A 20,832-nucleotide genomic window follows, 5' to 3' on the forward strand; every position below is an offset into this window, starting at 1 on the left:
TAACCTGTTTCATTAACACATTTTTTTCAAGACAAATTCTGTGATACCTACAGTGCAAAGAATTTTTACTCAGGAACCTCCCAACAGGACTCCAGATCAGGATAGATCTCGGGGTTAAAAAAAAAAAAAAACAAAACAAAACCAAAAAAAACAACAACAGACCAGAAAAATGACATTAAGAAAATATTCCCATGTAGGAGTTAGTGTCACTCTGCAGGCTAGCCTCTAGAAACTGGTTTGGCCTCTACAAAATATGGTTTTAAAATATGGCACAATCCCTGCAGCATGCCTTCTGCCCTCCGAGCTTCATGTGAAAGCACCACTTTTCCCTGCGAGAGAGACAGTGGTGCCTGAAGCCTTCAGAAGTCAACCTGCAATCTCCCCAGGAATCTTGGTTTAACAGCTCATGTGTTGAGAAAAGCACAAACAGCTGCAACAGATTTCATTCCTGGCCCATAGGAAAGAATTGAGAAAAATCCACAACACTCTGCTATAGAAATGGCTCATCCCCAGGCATGGGGAGACATTTATTCAAACTAACAGTACTGACAAATCTGTGGAAACAGAAACTGTTTCCACACATGCACCATCCCAGGGACCTGGCAAGTGCAGATAAGTAAGGTGGTATCAGGTATTTTACAGCCACTTCACCTATCTGCCCCCCAGACTGTTTCATTTTTTGTTTTTTGGGGGGTTTGGTTGGTTGGTTTTAACTTTAAAAAGTTATGCTTTAGAAAATACTATAAAAGAATAAGAAGTATCTAGAGAAACAGGCATCACCTCTCATCTTTAGGTATTCCCCTACATGAAAAAATTGCTTTATCATTACAGTACTTTTTGCATTCTTCTTTCCTGTTTCAGAGAACTGAGAGTCTTAAGGGTCTGGCTTTTGTTCTTCTTCATAGGAGGAGACACCAAACATGACTGGCAGACAGCAGGCATAGTCTGTCCGTTGAAAACTTAGATAAATGTGTTGGTAAGAATGTCTTCCTGCTGCTGGTGGTGCAGAGTTCCAATGCCAACTGCTGGGGCTGGTAGAGGAGGTCTGCTCACAAGACGGAGCTGAAATTTGAGTCAGGAGGAAATAATTAATGAAGCACAAGCATAGGATCACATCTTGAGGACCTCCGATGCCATGTTGACATCTACTGTCAGATGTTGGGCAGCTCCAGCTGGCAGTAATGCAGGAAGTTATCTACCCTCTCCCAAAGATCTTGGCTCCAAGAACATTATAGTGCACAATCTCAAGAATATTACAGTGCACGATCTACCAGGGCAAACAGCAGCTTTGGATTCTCCTCCTACTCACTTCAAGCACTGTGTTTCCTACCTGGAATCTTTCATCATTCTCCCTACTTAGACTAAACACCTGGTAAAAGAAAGCTCCAGTCCTGCTCATCACCACTAAATGGTGCTATAAAGACCACAGGTAGCTTAAATTAGAGCACACATTTGGTTTAGGCATCGGGACCAGGTTTTTTTTTGTGCAAGCATCACAGAATTTTGCATTCAAGGAGAACTTCAAACTTCATTTTGAAAAATTAAACACCACAGGGACATCTTACCTTAACCCCCAGCTGTTTTTCAAACCGTGGTGACACGAAGGACCATGGACCCATGTTCTGTGGTTCTTCCTGACTCCAGACAAATGCTAAATGAAGGATAAGGGTACATTACAAATGCACATATTTGTCTTTCCAACAGCTCAAGAGAAGTTTTTTCTTTGGTAGCATCTCTGCCTTTTTTGTCTTGGCACTATCTCTGAAATGAAGGCTTGCCAGATTGAATTCCCTTGCAGGTCACAGTTTGCTGAAATCAAACCAAAAGTATGTCCACCACTAGGATAATACTGTGGGGCTATTCTGCTTTTGTACTGCGGTTTTCAAATGCTACTGAGAGGACTGGACTGCAAAAAACAATGCAAAAAATGCTGCAAATGGTTAACTCAAACTTTTACTAGTACCTTATGGAAGCTAACAATAGCAGAGAGACAAGTTCTTTTTGGACAAGTGGTAAACATTTGTATTATCTCACTCCAGATACACTAGATGGATGGGGGGGAAGTGAAGAGGCAAAAGCCACTACAACTCTTCATCCCAACAGACAGGCAACAGATTCAGTTCAATACTTCAAAGAGTCTAGAACCAAAAAAGGTAAAAATCTGGCTGACCTTTGGCATGGCTGTATTTGCTCAACTCTTGCTGTAGAGCTTCCAGGGGGAAAGGACACAGTTCTTCAAGTCTCAGGATAGCTGTGTTGTGATGTTTCTGTCCTAGAGTCTCTCTTTGCTTCACCAAAGCATAGTAATGCTTACCAGAACAGAGCACTACTTGGGTGACACTAAAGAAAACAGAAATGTTTCAAGGTCAGTGTTTTACAGAAACTCTATGCAGAATGTTTTCACATATGCAGTAAAAACAACCAAAATTTAAAGACAACTTTATGAAGCTAAATTGCTACCCTAGACCATCTTTTCTCTTCTTTGCATTCCCTTCCCTCCCACTCCCCTCCAACAGCTGGGCACAGTATGCCAAGGCCTGTTTCTTCAGTAATCGTGGGAAAGTTACCTTACAATGGAATTCATCTCTCTTAGCTTTAACTGTCTAAAAATTAAACACCTTGTCCAAGCTAGTGATCTGTGCATTCTCCATAGAGAATAAACCAGAGAGCAAGAGAAGTACCTCCAGAGGAGAATTCCTTCCCAAGTCAAAGAGGAACTGCCTGCTGGAGATACGCAAAACCCTCCAGCAATCAGAGAGGTCTTGGCTGCCTACCTTTACTGGACAAAGGTGAGGAGAGAAAACTCACCCATTCTGCCTCACCATCCTACCTAAAAAAACAAGATGCTGAGATATTTCCAGCCTTTTGACTGTGGGTGAGGATGCAAACATCAGGGATGCTGTCAGACTCGGGTACTACCAGGGCAAGGACAAGATAAGAACCTTAGGAGCAAAAAAAGTAAAGGCCAGAATTGCCCATTATGAACAGGATTCTCTACAATATCTGAAGGGAGGGAGGGAGATATAGATATATATATACACAATTTATTATTACCCTAATTTAACTTCATCAGTTCAGGTGTTCCAACACCAGAACAAAAATTCTGCATCTCTCCAGGTAACAGCTGCTCCCACTGACTGTTATATACAGGGTGAGGTGCTATTCTGCACCATCAGACTGTGGTCACGGCCTCCCCCTGGGGCAGGGGCTGAAAGCCTGAACACTTTAGTGTTCTGCAGATGCAGTAACTACCAGCAAGTAAGCAGAAGACAAGGAGAAAAATAAGTAAAACTAAGTCACCCACCATAAAACGTTTTCCCCCCAAAAGTCACCTCTTTCATGCCACCTCAGACTTGAGCTGTTGGGCGGAAGGGGACAGGACATCCCATCTGAGCTTTTCCTCTAAGAAAACAGAGTTACCTTTTAGGATCTACGGAGGAGTCACCAATGACAGGCTTGAAAGTTGTCCTTGGAGCCATTTCTTCAAAACTTGATACAGCAGCCTGCATGGGGGAGAGTTGGGAGTTACCAAAACTAACTGCATTTTCCCTCAAGCCAGAGCTGGGGAGAGGAGACCAAGACAGGGTTTTAAGTACAAAGGACACAAACTTCCCTCTCCTTCCCATTCCCACTCCCACAGATGAATGGTGGGATGGTAGGATTCCCAGGAACACCACCAGACCTAGAATCAACCCTGCTTGTAGCTCAACTCCACACAGCTTTAATTCCCAACCTCTCCTGCCCCAAACAGACAAAACCCCATCAATGTGACCCCAAAACAGAGAGAGAACACAGGGGAAGAACAAAGAGAAAGGGGAAGAGAACACAGAAAAGGAGGAAGAAGAGGGAAGGAAACAAATAAGAAAAATAAAGTTTTAATCTTACAGGAAGCCTGAGTAACACTTTGGGAGAAGCAACAATGAGAGGTTTCCTGAAGTTTCGGACCATTTGCCGCCGGAGTAAATGGAAATACTGTGCTGGGGTGGTGGGATGCACAATTGACATGTTCACCTGGTCCCCATCGACCCCCTCTTCTGAGCTGTCACACATCTGTGTACGGAAAAGACAGCAATACCTTGTCAAGAAGCAAGCAGTGAGCGAAACATGCAAGACAGAACCCAGGCACATTAGGCACGCTGACTAGTAGAAGAATATAAGAGCAAATGTACTGAGTCAGACATCGATTGCAAGGGATGAACAACTTCAGAGAAGAAATGGCTTTAGCATTTAACTGGCAAGATTATAGCTGAACTGCCTCCTTCTAGCACATCATAACCAGGGCATGAGTTCTTCTAACAGCGGAGAGGTCGTGACTCCTTCATCAGAGTAGTAGCACCTCTCTAAACATACTGCAAACACCTCCCCAAGCCATTACTCAGATGAAAAGCCTTTTACTTACTACATCAGAAGAGCGCAATAGTGGATTTTTTAATGTGCCACAGATTACTAATTGATATTTAATAGTGGCCAGTGTCCTTTTTGTATGCTCTGTGCATAGTGCACAGATCTGTGAGTGGTTTGTACCAGAGGGCAGATGCCTGTTTCTGATGCCAACTCCCAAAATGTTTTCTACAAGAAGAGTTCATCAGAGCTCTCCTATTTGCAATTCAGCAATTGTGTCTTGCTACTGGACTCATTCTGTGCTACAGTGACATTGCTGAAGAGCAGCAATGAAGAAAAAAGACAGCAGGCAGTACTGAAGCACATCCTACTAGGGCAAATCTCATATTACAAAATTTCGTAAAATCATGGAATGTCCTGAGTTGGAAGGGACCCAGAAGGATCATGGAGTCCAACTCCTGTCCCTGCACAGGACAACCCCACAGTTCACACCATGTGTCTGAGGGTGTTGTCCAGTCTCTTCTTGAACACTGTCAGGCTTGGGGCCGTGACACCTCCCTGGGGAGCCTGTTCCAGTGTCCAGCACCCTCTGGGTGAAGAACCTTCTCCTGATGTCCAACCTGAACCTCCCCTGGCACATCTTCCTGCCGTCCCCTCTAGTTCTGTCATTGGTCACCAGAGAGATCATGTTACCACACACCCATTTGGGCAGGTGACAGAGATGCAACAGGAACAAGCAGCATTTATTACAAGGCTCAACCAGAGTCTTGCACCAGAGCTGTTGTGGCAGCATTTAAACCAAAGCTGTTTCCTCATGACTTCCAGACCTCCGTCTTCTCATCACAGTCTCCTTTCTTCCTCCACTTTCATCCCAGCCCCCATTCCTATCTCCCTGCGATGGTATGATACTGATAAGTCTCCAGTTCCTGATGTCACTGGCCTGTATATCAGGATGTGGAATTTTGTGACAGGACTCCCAGAGCACTGGTTGCTGGTGCTGTGCTGGGGGATACGTGAATCTGAGATGTTCGGCACGGTACCTGTAAGAACCGTTCCATCCGGCAGGATGAGTGCTCAGGGCCTGCACCATCATAGCCGTGGGGAAGAAGAATGACTATCCCACTCTGCAGAAGCCATTTGGCCTCACCTAAAACACACACGATGAGGAGGAAAGAAAGAAACAATCATTTCTACAGAACATAAAGCCCAAAACACATCTTATTTTGCATAAACTACTCAGGAGAAAATAATAGTTAATTTCCACATGATTAAACACAAGCCTAAAACATGCTGCTGGCATTTTACCATGAGATTGGCAACTGTGAAACAGGATGCAGAAGATGGTATGAAGTTGCTGAAATTATCATGTAACTTCGGGCTTCCACAAGACTTAAGCCTCCATGTGGAGCATGTGTGACATGGTGAAGACTTTAAATCTTAGTCTAAATACCCACAACAGTATGTATGAATCCTCTTAATGGAATTGTTCTCCTGACTAAGAGGGGCCCTCAAAGGTAATTATTTTCAGTGAGAAAACCCCTAACCATAATTCATTACATATTTTCTGCACATCCTTGTCATCTGGTCATCTGCAGGCATGATCCAGGCAGCATCCTGTGAGCCAGTCCCAGCTATCGCCGCAGCGCGAGCCACAGGCAATTTCCCTGTGCTGTGCCAAACCTCCTGCGCTATTTAGGGGATTACAGTTAAACCCAGAAGATAATTCATCCCAGCTTCAAATACATGTTAAGGACAGATGGGATAAGAGGGACTCTGAATTTCCATCTGTGATTATAGAGGGAGTGCAGAGGCCTAGCCGAGGCTAGATGCCAAAATCCTGGATGCTTACATACAAGGAATTCCACTCTAGAAATCCATCTTAGCATTTTCTCAGCATGTTCCAGCTCAGAGAGGTCTTTTTGCAGTATCTGAGCACTCTGAAAACATGCTAGAGTCAAAATGAGAGGTTGTTTGTAAGGCGTTATTGTGGGGATTCAAATAATCATTATTTTCCTTCTGTATTGCTTCAGGAATGTTTCTGATGCCTCAAGCGGGAAAAGTACAGCCTAAAAAGGTATCAAATATACATAAACAGAGTAAATTTATTGGGACAGGTGAGGGAAGAAAGTCCATTAATATAATCAAATGTCCTTTGGAATTACTGTCTTCTGCCAAGGATTTTTGATGGATTCTCTTCAGAGAAAAGCTGCTTAGAAGTCAGGACCACACAGGCAAGCTCACAAAACTTCTTGAGAAAACAGAATTCTTTTTGCAACATGTTGCCCTTTTACTTTATAGATGAAGAATTTTCTAAAAATGCACTTACTACAAATGATTAAATTTTAAATATATTAGCTCCTTGTACACTCACCTCCAGAAATGAAAGTGTCAAATATTATCTGGGCTCCATTAAAGAAGTCTCCAAATTGAGCTTCCCAAATTGGCAGTAACTTAGGGCTCTCAATACTCATTCCATATTCAAAACCAAGCACAGCTTCTTCAGACAAGGGGCTGTTACTCACCTAACAAAAGGAAATTATTGGGAGGGGTGGGTGACGAGGAAGACATCCCAGAGTTAAGAACCTTTGGAACCAGGCACACTGAGGACATGCACTCCTATAGGCAACTGATGGTCACCTCTTTTTTCTTTTGAATGAAGACACAGAGGTGGAAAGAGTAATAGTTGATCTCTCAAGGAAAAGCAAAACCCCTTGTTAAATTTGTAAAGGGGTAACTACAAAAATGGCTGTGCCCTGACAGTTTTGTCTCTTTTTCTGGGGTTTGCCAGAATGTACAGGCTACCTACATATGTCTCAGCAGCTTTAAAATATGCATTGTTTCAGCTCAACTTGAAGAAGGTTGTCTCATGGACCACAGAACGTACCTCTAGGAAACCCTTCTGGTCTGGGGACATGTGATTCAGAGGAATGTACGTATCATCCGTCTCTTGGCAAACCAACATCGCGTGTCGTTGGCTAAAAGTTCCTCTGCCAACATCTTGTCCACTTAGTCTGATATTAAACCCTTGCCAAGCAATAAACAAAACACTGGATTAGCAAGTCACGTAAGAAGAAAACCTGCAGAACAGCAACTCCTCACTTCTAAAATATTACTTCTCTTGTTAAGTCTTTCCCCTCATCAGCAACGTCAAATCCAAGATGGACTATTTAACCAGCAGCAGCTCCAACTCACAAGCACATCTGAGAGATGCTCAGATGTTTCTCTTTTCTCCTTTTTGCAGCCAAGAATTATTTTGTGGTAAGTGGTTCAATTTACTGAAGCAAACTGCGAAACATGTGCATCCTGTATCATATATAAATGAAGGTATGAAATCAGGCTAAAGGGGACGGAAAAGAAATTGTAGCATGAAACACACTCAAGGTAAGTTTATGGGAGGCCTCACTGATGTCAGCTGCATTGCTCATGTGCTTAGCACTAAGCACCAACATACTTTGGGGGTTGAAAGGGAGCAACAATTCTTTGAAGACATGTAGTACCCAATCTACATTTGTCACTAATATTTATTAGCAACATAGTGGACTCAGATTAACTTTCTCTTAGGATCGTGCAAATGCATATTGTCAAATTTATACATTGTATCAATCTTTGGACTTGAAAACACCTAAAAAGTCTAATGTTATACTTTATTGCCATCAAGGCAAAAATATTTTCTTGTCTGCTGTCTGATTGCCTCTTACCTTGGCTCAGCAGGGAACCAAATGCTAAAGCTTCAGCTGTTGCCCAGTCCAGCTTTTTTCCTTCCTCCATTTTTTGAACTCTTGACTGAACAAGTAAACAAGAAAAAGTTACTACTTTGCATTTTCCCTTCTATATCTCTTTTTGTGGCATAGATCAATATTAAAAGCTAGGAAAACAGAAGTGCTACAGAGAGAAATGCTATATCCCTGCAGCAAACATAGGCTGGTTTGGAATCCATGGTCTCTTATTTCAGCATATCCCAAACAAAGTTGCCCTGAGGACCACAGAACCACAGATGACACACACGTTCACTTGACAGTCAACAAACCGTGGATTGACAAATTAGATCTTAGTCTAAAAATATTAAAAATCTTAAAACAGCACAGAGCGTGCTCTTGGCAGACTTTTGGTTTGTCTGGTTAGTAATGAGGAAAGATACCAGGTGTCAGAATTTCAGTTTCCAGAATTCTCCCATTTTGGCCTGCAGAACTGCAGATAAATGTTCATACGCAGCTGTGGTGTTCTTGCCTTGAACTGGGAAGGCGAGAACATTAGGCTTCTGAAATATCCAACTCAGGGTCTCTCTATAGCTGCCAACTAGACACCTGCACATGGTCATCATTCATCAGAGGGAAATGGTCACAAACCCAAACCAATCCAGTTATTGCACACAAGCTTACGAGCTATTGAAAACTGACTGTCAAACTCAGCCACATGTGTATGCTTATGTTTATATATATAAAAAATAAACACTCACTACTGTCTTCAGAAACTGTGTACACTATTACCAAATTCCTGATTCATTTTCTCACAAAGTATTCATTATAACTATGGAGTATATAAATGACAGTAATTTATCATAATAGTTTCTATTATTTGTAAGAATAATAAACTGTATTTTCTATGAGCTTTATTCTTCATTGCAACAATATATTGTTGAAATAACAAAATTAAGTTACCGTCAGATTTGGAGGAGAGGACAAATCTTTCTCCAAAACTGGAGGAAAATTTCAGCCTCAAAAAAGATCACGAGCTGTTTTTCGTAGAGAACACTCTGCTATTCTCTAACTGGCAGCCTCGCTGTGTTTCGAGTTTTTCCTGTAACAAGTCACATCTTTGAGCAACGGAACTAGAAGCATCATTATGCTCTACTGACCTGTGCGTAGGTCTTTAGAAGATGGCTGTGCACCTGGAGTTCTTCAGGCACCTCCACGGACTTGACTCCAATGAACTGCAGCAGCGGCACGGGCATACCTGTGTCCCAAGTGGTGATTTTCGCAGAAGGCTCGACCAAGCCTTTCCAGTGAGCCTGCAGGTTGGTCGGAGGTGGACTATACAGAGTCATGTTGGCGAGATGATCATTCAGTTTAGAATAGTACGTCATCTTTATGTCGGATACTTCAGCCTCAGTCATGAGCCCAGAAGCTATGAGGTGTTCCGCATATGTGTCTGGGATACTCTTACGGGATCTGTCAGGGAGGGAATCAAACCCCATAGACATTAAGCCTGAAAACAGCATCACTGCAGACCACCTTATTACTGTCAGCTACCATGGAAAACTAAAATAAACTATGTCCTGGCGCATTATACTCTTTTGCATCAAGTTTGCTTTCTTGGCATTTCCAGAAATATAATAATTATCTTGGATATGTGATTTACCGTCCTTTATTAAAAATTTTTAAAAATTGAAAAAAATAAGTGCCTGTAGTTGGCAATTACAAGGAAAAGCAAGTCAAAAAAACCTACCACTAACAACTGACTCTGTGCTGTTGTGCATATTTTCTTCAAATTGACAGTAGGATTTCAGTATTAGCTGGGAGTCATAGAATCATTTCGCTTGGAAGAGACCCTCAAGATCATCCAGTCCAAACATAACCTAACACTGGCACTAAACCATGTCCCTAAGAACCTCGTCTAAATGCCTTTTAAACACCTCCAGGGATGGTGATTCCACCACTGCCCTGGACAGCCTGTTCCAATGCCTGACAACCCTTTCTGGGGAGAAATTTTTCCCAATATCCAATCTAAACCTTCCCTGGCACAACCTGAGGCCATTTCCTCTCATCCTGTCACTTGTTACTTGGGAGAAGAGACCAATACCCTCCATGCTATGACCTCCTTTCAGGTAGTTGCAGAGATCAGAAGGTCTCCCCTCAGCCTCCTGTTCTCCAGGCTGAACCCCCCAGGTCTCCCAGCCGCTCCTCATAAGAGGAGCCAACCATTCCATCAAGCCAACCGTTCCATAAATCCTTCACCTAAAATACCAGAATTCATTGGTTAAAACATTTTATGTGTATTTTTATTTGGGGATAAAGATGGAACCTGAATACATTAAAGTGCTCATGAAGATGAGTCCCCATTGGAACCAGCAGTACCAGGCAAAGACGAGACGGACGTCACACAGTCTTCCTGCTCACCCTCCCACACCATCTACTCTTCCCTCTAGCACACAGAAGACAACTTTGTCTTCTGATTACTAGCACAATCATGAACTTGAAATCCAAGGGATATCTGCAAGATTGTTCCCCAAGAGGCATCAAGCTTCATATTCAAGAATCGATATCAATGGTTACCTTCATTAACATGTCATTAGCAGACACACCTTAGTCACTGGCTGCTGACAGTGTAGTTACATTTAGATAAAGATTTGTCGGTACAGCAAAGGATCTTCATTATACAGAGACTTCTATTACAGTTGCAGGCAATACTGAGTTGTTACCTTTTGGGTTCCCCCATCAGGTGGTGTTTCCCTTACCTGATGATTTTGTACATGCTGGGGTTGGTGAAGAATGGCTCATCAAGCTCGTTGTGGCCCCACTGTCTGTAGCACAGCAAGTCCACTATTACATCCTTGCGGAACTGGCGCTGGTACTCAACAGCCAGCCGTGTGGCACGGACAACTTCTTCAGGGTCATCCCCGTTCACATGGATAACTGCGCATCCAACAATTTTACCTGCCCAGGGATTCAAAACATAACAACAGTAATCACATCAACGCCTTCAAAAGAAAACAGACACCCACCTACTCTGCTGAAAATTACCAACAACTCAGGTGAAGTGTATTTAACAAAAACAAATCTACAAAAGATGCTCTCTGTGATGAGAGCTGGGGTAAGGAGTAGGAGTCTCCCTCAAGAGAAAGGGTAATTAACCCGACCCATTATATTTGTCACAGTTTGAACAGAACTTCTCTACCAGCAGTAAATTCTCAGAGGACTTTCTATACACAGTTCCCACATCTTCCTAATCTGGATGGAAGTTCACGAGGAATGGGAGGGAATGACTTGATTGCTTCTCCTTCAAACAAAAACTGAGTTTTGTTTCCTTCTTATCCTAAACTGTCACTTCTATGAATTCACACACGCCAGAAACAATCTTCTCCCTTGTTAGTAGTTATTCTGTCCATTGCTCCTCCAGGCAGAAAGGTCTCTTCATTAAAAACAACGCTGCACAATTCAAACATCTTAACACCCTCTCCTGTATGACAATTTGGCTGCACATCTTCCCAGGAACAGAGTGATCCTCTTGTACTTTATCTTGCCAAATTCTGGGAGATTAAGATGCTTCAAGCCTTTCTTGACTCACATCAAGTTTCCCTCCCTAGCCAAATTCTGAAGCTTAAATGGGTAACACTGCCCCGCACTGATCAGGTAAGAAGAAAGGAAAAGTAAGGATGCAAAAAAAAAAACCCCACCAAACAAAAACACATCCCCCTTCCTCCCCAAAAAACCCCACCGCCACAACAGAAAACAAACCCACAACACAAAACCAGCCCAGGTAAAAAGCAGCAATATACACTATCTACCTTATCAGAATTAATGAATCTACCAATTCCATTTGAAGAAAACATAAGACAAACACAAACACTTGATGTTGAGTCTTAAAAACATATATTAGTGTATTTTTAATTCTAGGAGACATACACAAGGGAACTAACTGCTATGTCTCTGATCTTGCTGATTACTATACATCTGCTTATCACTAAGAAAGACCAGTCCAAATAAAAAAACTTCTAGTTTAACCTTAGAAATAGCATGAACCTCATCTTTTAATTAAAAGCTCCACAAGTTCACCTGACAACAAACCAACCAGAAAAACTAAGGAGTATCTGACTTACAAATCTTTCTCCAAAACTACACTGGAATAATTTTGGTCAAATCTAACAAGATCTTTCCAAAATACGCCTATTATACGCTCCAACACAATATATTTTTAAAAGCTGTCAATGATATGGCAGAAATTAAATGAGTTATAAAGACTTCACAGAAATTTTGCAAATATTTTATCCCGTAAAAATGTGACAAGATTTTCCCTTGATATTTGGTCTTTGCCATAAAGCAGATGGGGGAGGGCACATTTCCAGCATCTGAATTTTTGCTAGTAGGAAGTAATAATCAACAATAATTTTAATTGCTACACTATCATGAGAATGGAGATATATTAATCTAACTCCCTAGAGCTGATAGGCACTTGCTATAAAAAGGCCACAGAATAGTATCTTCACACTGGAGTTAAAAATCATTTCTGACACAACAGCCAAGCTTCCTTCTGATTAACTATACATACCAACGTCACTGCAGTACAGAGATGATCTTCCTCGCTCTGGAGGAGTGGTATAGCCCAGCTGGTTATTAACAATCAAATGGATGCTCCCACCAACTCTGAAATGCGGTAGATTAGAGAGGGTCAGTGTTTCAGGAACAATCCCTTGCCCAGAGAAAGCAGCATCGCCGTGAACCTACGTTAGGGAAGAAGATGGAAAAGTCTCATTAGAAAACACTGGAGGAACAGCAAAATCAAAACCATAACTCATTAAGCCAGATCTTTTTGAGGAGGTGGAACAGATATCGTTTCGGCCAGCTTCACTGATTATTTAGGACTGCCTCCACAGCTATAAATGACAGTTCAGGGAGTAAAAAGTGATTCCAGCAGACTTTCTTCAACAGTACCATGATAAAATGAAAAAATCCTAAACCCCCTTGTATGCTTTGCAACCTTGTTGAAAGCTCTTCTCCAAACCCATTTAATTTATAAGAAAGCTGACAGTGGTGGTTTAAATGCAAAAGTGGTCTGTGAGGACAGGCACACATGGCTCTCAATGCAGAGTATTATTAAAATAAAGGAAGGTATCAGAACCAGTTCTTAAAAAAATCTTAGAACTGAAGTTGTTTAAATGCCAGTATCATCAAACATGTCACCTGGAAATCTTCCTTTCTCACATCTTTCTCCATAAAGAGGATCCCAGTTCTTGATATTCTACGTTTATTCAGGTTTTTTTTGATATTTCTATAAATACCACTTCATACGCAAGTCAAAGATGTCTTACAAAGATCAGTTACAAATTGTGAGCAAAATACCTGCAGGCAAATAACTCTGTCTCCAGGCTGTGCGGAGCTCTCTGGGGAGTAATCTCCATCGAGCAGAGTCTGTTGCCTTCCTCGTGTCTTGCCCACGGCCACTGGATTGATTGCTTCTAAGTGTGAGGGGTTGGGTAGCAAGCTGACATGCACAGGCCTGTGTGAACCGAAGTCCAGATCTACAGAAGATGTCAGGTGGGAGAGAACATCCCCAATGGCTGCTGAATTCTCTGGAAACTCACTCAAACCACACATCTTACGGAACATGAGCTGCATGGAAACAAATTTGGTTAAATCCTCTTTCATAAAATCATAGAATCACTTCGGTTGGAATAGACTCTCAAGATCGAGTACAACCATAACCTAACCTAGCTCTAGCACTAAACCACATCCCTAAGAACCTCATCTAAACACCTTTTAAACCCAGGGATGGTGACTCCTCCAGTTCCCTGAGCACCCTGTTCCAATGCCTGACAACCCTTTCCATGAAGAAATTTTTCCAGATATCCAATCTAAACCTCCCCTGGCGCATCTTGAGGCCATTTCCTCTTGTCCTATCACTTGTTACTTGGGAGGAGAGACCAACACCTTTACGATCCATTAACACACTGAAATAAAAACATTTACAGAACTGTATCCTCTCCTATTCCTGAAATTGCAAGGATGCTTTGGATAACAGATAAAGAGAACTTCATCAGAGTTCTTGTTAACAATCTCCCACGAAGATCTGGCTGAGATGCTGACAGAAGGGAATAGGCACAGAGCAACTGTCAATAAGATTGTATGTCTCTTACCTCAAGTGGAAGCTGAAGTAAACCCGTAAGAAGATTAAGTCTTCCGCGATGAGGCATTCCAAGGATGATATCTGTCACACCGCTGTACGCACACATCTTGAACAACTCGTGGAAGAAACCCATCATGCTCTCCGCTCCTTCACCACCATACCGCTTCACTGTGGCAAACTTCGTGGCTAAGAAGCGATCGAACTCCTATTAAAAACAGAACACCTTCGCTATAAGGCTATTTTAAGCAGCAGTCTTCTGTTTATTAAATTGAAATATGATTTATTTTTGTACCTTTAAGGCGTACAAACTTAAGCATACACCTTGAAAGTCTCAGCTCATTCTCCACCCACACAGTTTAAGACCAGAAGGTATGAGGACTACAAGAAATCTCTTCTTATGCAGAAAAACGTTGGACTGAGGACCAAATTGTCTCTACCTAACATGGAAGGAGATGCATGAAGAAACATAACACAGAGCAATTTACAAATTCCTTGATAATTTACCTATTTGAGGTGGAAATAAAGGAATGCTGTTCTTTTATGTTATGAACCTTAACCATCCTGAGATGCAAAGTGCTAGAGAAGCACAGTGTTTCATTTTCATTACCATTAGACATAGTCCTTAGTACATAGGTAGAAGAATGCTTGAGAAAAGGAAAATAAAGGAATCTATATTTACTTCATTTTCCTCTCACTCCTCATGCATCATTCATCTGCTCCTAGACAGCTCTCATAAGTGACAAAGTTTTGGAAGCAATGCAAGTGTCTGTCGTGTTTTGCAACTTAAGACTGAAAATAAATGAAATCTGTGACTGGGAAGGGAAGAACTGAGCCACAGCCAAAGATGTGAGCCAACTGCTGAACACCTTCTAGCTAAGCAACATTTAGTTCTAAGGAATAATGCACACAAAACTTTTCACACATAGAAGCAGATTTTCCTCTCAAAAACGTTAAATTCTACACTCATAAGTACAGTTCTGGTCATACAGAAAGCAAAATGGAATACATCAGGGTCCTGATTTCAACCTCCTGTATCATTGACACATTCCCCTAACTGCCAAAGAGGCAAGAAAAACACAAAATATGCCATATACTTCTGTTTAGTCATTGGTAAATATTACATTTAACACTCCTTCCACTTGGAAAACTGGAAACAGGGACACCTTCACAGATCCTGCTCTTCTACCTTTCCATCTTTCTGGATAACAGAGAGAGAAAAGAGGGGGGAAAAGTAATTTTTTTCACAGTACAGAAGTCTTGGAACAAATTTTCTCTGCATATTTTGCAAGTACATGAACCTTTCACTTCCATACACAATTCACTGAACAAAGGTTCCTTTGCTGAAAAGCAGCAAATTTACCATTGCTATATACCTAACACCTGAGTCCAACTCTGGTTTGTTCTCCCAAAACCTTGAGACATCATACTTTAAAGGCAGTAAAACGGATCAGCATGAGGGTGAAAGGAAAACATAGAACAGCTACAGGAGAGCATAAAATTTCATAGAGCTCTGCCCAACTTTGCATTCCCATCTGTAACATTTAATATAAGCTGTCCGATCATTAGCCTAAGAGAATCATACTTTTCAAGACTGATTACTCACAGGTTTTTAGGGTCATTATTTGTGTGTCCAGGTGACAAAGATTACATGTTACAAGAATATATATTACACACAATCCATGTTCTAATTAGTTCTAAAAGCGTTTTCAGTTTGGAACTGGTTGGAAATATTTTCCTATACATAATTTCCAAAGTAATCAATACAAATCAAAAGGTAGCACCATTTGTTTTAATAATGGATGCTAAGTAAATTCAGGAACAACCTCCAATGAGATTCCTGCATTTGTGTACTGCACTTTTTCAGGCAAAATCTTGTATTTCTTCACAGCCTTCAAGGATAACGATTGTTCTCATTCTGCATGAATCATGTCTGGAGCACTAACGGGTTTGTGACAGACTCCACAACTCTATTACAATCCTATAGTAATGAACAAGGTACCTGGGACTCCAACATCAGTTTGCACAAGTGCTTTTTCTCTTCAGGTGTAAATGCTTCTTGTTTTAGCTCTTCAAACCTTTTAGCAAACCATTCTCTCTCCTCCAAAGTTGAAAGCTGGCTTGTTTCTATGGAGATATGCCCGCAGTATATATGGTCAAGGTAAGCCAACACGTCCTCTAAGGAAGCCTCCTCTTTTCCCATGTTTAGAAGCCCTGGTGGGAAATAAATGTTATTAGCCACTGTGGGGGAGGAAGGGGAAGCACTAAGACCTAAACCATTGTCTTGCAATTACATTAACGTTTTGAGCATAGAAATTAATGTCTTGTCTTCCTCTCCTCCATTTAAAGAGAAAACTCAAGAACATTTTTTATAAGCACACTTCAGTGTTATTAATATGAGGGTCTCATGCTTATCTCTAAGGTGCTAAGAACACCTTTCTGAAAGAATTTACCATGAATGACATAACATTACTGTTTTTGTGACTCAGTATGGCACTCAGTATCTTGTGGCTCAGAGACACAAGCTCCGATTCCAGCTGCGTTACAAGTAAGTAAGGACCTGTTTGGCAGATGGAGAAAACAAAGCATAGAGAGAGACCCTCCTTTGTTCAAGGCCACAGCTACAGTCTAAGAGATCCAAGAAAAGACAAGTCCTGACTTCTGCCCTTGTGCTCTGGCAGCTTCACTACAGTGCTAAGTATTACGCTAAATCATAGAACATTACAGTAATACAAGAAATTAATAAATAACCTCAGAAGTTATAAGACCAAGTTAAAATGTTCCTGGTTTCCAAAGGTGCTACAAGGTAGCCACTCATTATACCACGACTTCTGCAACAAACATGTAAGTAGGCTAAAGTTAACCATTTTTCCACCAATGGTTCGTTACTGATTGAACCACCACTCAATATTTAGCCCTTCTGCAGAGGACACAGCATCTAAACAAATCACCCAGGGAGCAAATTGGCTGTGATAAGGCTGAAGATTTACCTGTAGTAATGAGAGGCCCTTGAAGAACTTCTGACAACTCTTGGATTTCAGGTACCATGTTCATGACAGCTTGGCCAGCAAACAGTGGGTTTATTTTGGCTGCTTTGTGGCCATGTTCAGCATATGCAGTTATTAAACGAGCAAGAGCATGGTCAACTAAAACCAAAAAAGAAAGTAGAACAGTATTGCACACATGCTCACATTTAATCCATTTACAGCATCAACACAGGAGTATTCTGTCCATAATCATCAAGGTTCTGGCTGGAATGATAATTTTTCTAAGCATGTTGCTTGCACCATATCATTCCACAACAGCTCACATCCATCAAAGTGCTAAACCTGCTCACCCAACAAGATTTTCAAGCAAGTACACTAAGATTTACCCCCAAGTTCCCCTCATAGGCTCCTGTAAACATATGCAAAGCCACTTTGTTTCGCTTTGAATCTCTTAACAACAGGTATGGCCAACCTAAGAATGGCACAGTAACAGTGTGCAAAATCTGATTTCCTCAGCCAACTCAAATCGTACCACTCGTTCCTCCCTGTTCCTTGCTGGAATTACAAAAAGATAAGGGTTTAAGGACAATTCGGAGCCTACGACTTCAAAAAATGTCTGTGCCTGCATTAGCCAACAGCATTTGTACGTGCTGAGCCAGATGTACCAAAAATTTAAATACGTGAACGCGTTTTTCAACAGACGCCAGCAACACACTGTTGCAGGCACCAACGTCACAAAATTATCAACATAAGCAAAACTTGACCGGCTGAAAGGTCATGCACATAACATTACTGTCATTGAGCACACGCCACAAACCAGATCAATAAATTGCAAACCAATAAAATACATTACAAACAGAATCTGCTACAAATTAATGATAGGAACCAGCTTACAATGCATTCATCATGTGTCGTGGGGTTTTTCGGCCTGATAAAGGCGCAGTGCTGGCAGTATCCAGGTCTGAAGACTTTTCATTTTCCAAAACACTGCAATTTCTGAGGCCATTTCACAGTTATTTCTCTGCCATTCTTATTCCCACTGCTGACACTCTGCTCCTGCTACCCAGTTTCTCCAAAAATAAGCCCTACCCCAAAAATAAGCCCTAGCATGATTTTTCAGGATTTTTGAGCACGCGCAAAATATAAACCCTACTCCAAAAATAAGCCCTGGTTACAGTTCATTAAAAAGTCAATTTTAGTAGTGTCCAGGCAGCTAAATATGTTTTTAAAAGGCATCTTTTTGAGCAAAAATTAAAATGAGACCCTGTCTTACTTTTGGGGAAACAGGGTATTACGTTTATGCACTCAGCCCATTCAAACAGGTCATTTTCTCTGATGAGTTCTACAACAGGAGAACATAACATAACTTTTCCCAAAATACTCTCAGCAACAGAGCCATTTAAAAGCGATTTTTAAGAAGAATGTAGAAATATATTAACGCTTTCCTTGCTTTAAAAGGAGACTATTTAGTGACGGGACTTGGTGTCCAGGGGCAGACAAACCAGTTTCACTTCTGCACAACGGGCTTAATTCCCACCGGAGCCTCCTGAGGTGTTAATGCTGGGATGATGCTCCTACCCCAGTTTTCTGATTGAAATTGTCTGGCTGTACTATCGAACTGAGCTAAAAGCGTCACTTACTGCCACAGGAGAGAGTTGTCTGCACTTAGCTAGTTCAAGCACTACATGAAAAAGAAAAATACATAGGCGCATGGCACAGGTACTTTTACGAGCGGTAAAACTCCAGAATCACAGAATGTCAGGGATTAGAAGGGACTTCAAAAGCTCATCCAGACCAACCCCCCTACCAGAGCAGGAACACCCAGATGAGGTTCCACAGGAAGGTGTCCAGGCGGGTTTGAATGTCTGCAGAGAAGGAGACTCCACAACCTCCCTGGGCAGCTTGGGCCAGGCTCTGGCACCCTCACTGAGAAGTTGTTTCTTCTCAAATTTAAGTGGAACCTCTTGTGTTCCAGTTTGTACCCATTGCCCCTTGTCTTATCATTGCTTGTCACCGAGAAGAGCCTGGCTCCATCCTTGTGGCATTCGCCCTTTATATACTTATAAACATTAATGAGGTGGCCCCTCAGTCTCCTCTTCTCCAAGCTCAAGAGCCCCAGCTCCCTCAGCCTTTCCTCACACGGGAGATGCTCCACTCCCTTCAGCATCTTTGTTGCCCTGCGCTGGACTCTCTCCAGCAGTTCCCTGTCCTTCTGGAACTGAGGGGCCCAGAACTGGACACAATATTCCAGATGTGGTCTCACCAGGGCAGAGCAGAGGAGGAGGAGAACCTCTCTCGACATATTAACCACCCCCCTCCTAACAAGAAGCACCAGAGCACAATGCTGAGGGAATCTCAGCATTCGACGTGCTCACAGTCTCGTCATCCCGCCGAGCTGGGCAAGATACCCGCAGCCTTACAGGAACCGAAGCCAACGGCCCCGAGGAAATACCGCCCGGAGCCCCGGGGACATGCGGCGGCTCCGGATCGACGCCCTCGGACTTTGGGCCCCTCAGAGCTCACGTAGCCGCCGGCTCCCTGAGAGGAGCGCGGGGCTGGCGAACACAGCCCGAGCCGCGCACCCGGGCTCCCCCCACCGCGCGGCGGGACGAGCAGCTCCGCGCTCCGAGGAACCCCCGCCGGCCTCCCCTCAGCCCCGCTGGGAACGGGACGGGGGTGTCCGACCTGCTTTGCCGTTCGCCCCGGCGCCGCGCGGCTCCGCCGGTGTCCTGCTCGCCGCTTTCCGCGGTTTGTAGCCGTAGACGCCCCGCTCGGTGCGGTACCAGCGCCTCAGGCCGCCCCGCCACAGAGCGCAGCGCACGGCGCTCGCCGCCGCCATGGCCGCCCCGCTACCGACCGCCAACCGCCGGCCCCGCCAACGGCGCGGGGTGGGACCCGCCGCTCCCCGCCCCGAGCCCTGAGGCGGCCGCGGTTGGCTGATCCCTCAGGGGCTCGGCCGTGTGTGTAGCCCTTAAATCTGAGTGTCCAGGCCGCTTCTCTGAGCCTTTCAGCGACTTCAGAAGTATATCGTGCTATCCTGGTATTTCCTATTAAAAGGCTGCCTAAATTTCCTGTTAAACAATCCTGAAACGTTCCAAAGCTTAATCTTGTGTATATGGTATGCTGGATTGTGGTTAGACTGCGAAAAGACACAGTAACCTCGTCACTTCTGGAAATCCTGCCAAAAAAAGACATGAGTGATAGAGGAACAAAGCTTTAACATAATCTGAAAGCTTCATCTAAAGTTTTCAGGTGCCTGTGAAAACATTTCCAAACACTTGAAGGACAAGAAAGTCATCAGCAGTAGTTGGCATGGCTGCACCGTGCTTGACCAAATTGATAAACTTCGGCAATTAAGTGACTGGCCCGGAAGATGAGGGGGAGCGGTCCATATTGTCTGCCTATGTCCCATAAGATGCTCATGGACAAGCTCTTGATGGGTGGGCTGGATGAGCAGTGAGGTGGGTTGAAAACTGGCTGAACGGCTGGATCCAGGGTGTGGTGATCACAGAATCACAGAATCATTTTGGTTGGAAGACACCATTAAGATCATCAAGTCCAACTATAACCTAACTCTAGCACTGAACCGTGTCCCTAAGAACCTCATCTATGCATCTCTTAGACACCTTGAGGGATGGTGACTCTACCACTTCCCTGGGCAGCCTGT

At 42.9% G+C, this 20,832-nt stretch overlaps 1 protein-coding gene across 2 annotated transcripts; it reads right to left on the reverse strand.

The window, feature by feature from the left end:
• Positions 1-488: 488 nt before the first annotated feature.
• DHTKD1 (dehydrogenase E1 and transketolase domain containing 1) lies at positions 489-20,052 on the reverse strand. Of its 2 annotated transcripts, none has more exons than XM_065854885.2 (17): positions 19,851-20,052; positions 17,169-17,324; positions 16,181-16,392; positions 14,192-14,386; positions 13,398-13,667; positions 12,607-12,778; positions 10,796-10,994; positions 9,197-9,509; positions 8,040-8,124; positions 7,226-7,365; positions 6,713-6,863; positions 5,382-5,488; positions 3,886-4,050; positions 3,421-3,503; positions 2,171-2,340; positions 1,566-1,651; positions 489-1,062 (listed from the first exon to the last, which is right to left on the reverse strand). In XM_065854885.2, the coding sequence occupies exons 1-17, from the start codon at positions 20,002-20,004 to the stop codon at positions 961-963; spliced, it is 2,760 nt and encodes a 919-aa protein (XP_065710957.1). In that variant the 5' UTR covers positions 20,005-20,052; the 3' UTR covers positions 489-960. The 2 variants fall into 2 exon arrangements, with proteins under 2 accessions (XP_065710957.1, XP_065710966.1); XM_065854894.2 differs by lacking the exon at positions 19,851-20,052 and adding an exon at positions 18,060-18,212.
• Between the last annotated feature and the right edge of the window lie 780 nt (positions 20,053-20,832).

This window comes from Patagioenas fasciata, chromosome 1 (genome assembly GCF_037038585.1).
Source record: "Patagioenas fasciata isolate bPatFas1 chromosome 1, bPatFas1.hap1, whole genome shotgun sequence".
NCBI lineage: Eukaryota > Metazoa > Chordata > Aves > Columbiformes > Columbidae > Patagioenas > Patagioenas fasciata.

Bases quoted from the DNA above. Each gene is read 5' to 3' on its own strand.
- DHTKD1 (XM_065854885.2), bottom strand. From the start codon at position 20,004: ATGGCGGCGGCGAGCGCCGTGCGCTGCGCTCTGTGGCGGGGCGGCCTG. The intron at 12,779-13,397 runs GTATTTTGCTCA...TCCCTAACGTAG, and splicing joins ACAGAGTTATTTGCCTGCAG to GTTCACGGCGATGCTGCTTT. The intron at 10,995-12,606 runs GTATGTATAGTT...ATCCCTGGGCAG, and splicing joins TCTGTACTGCAGTGACGTTG to GTAAAATTGTTGGATGCGCA.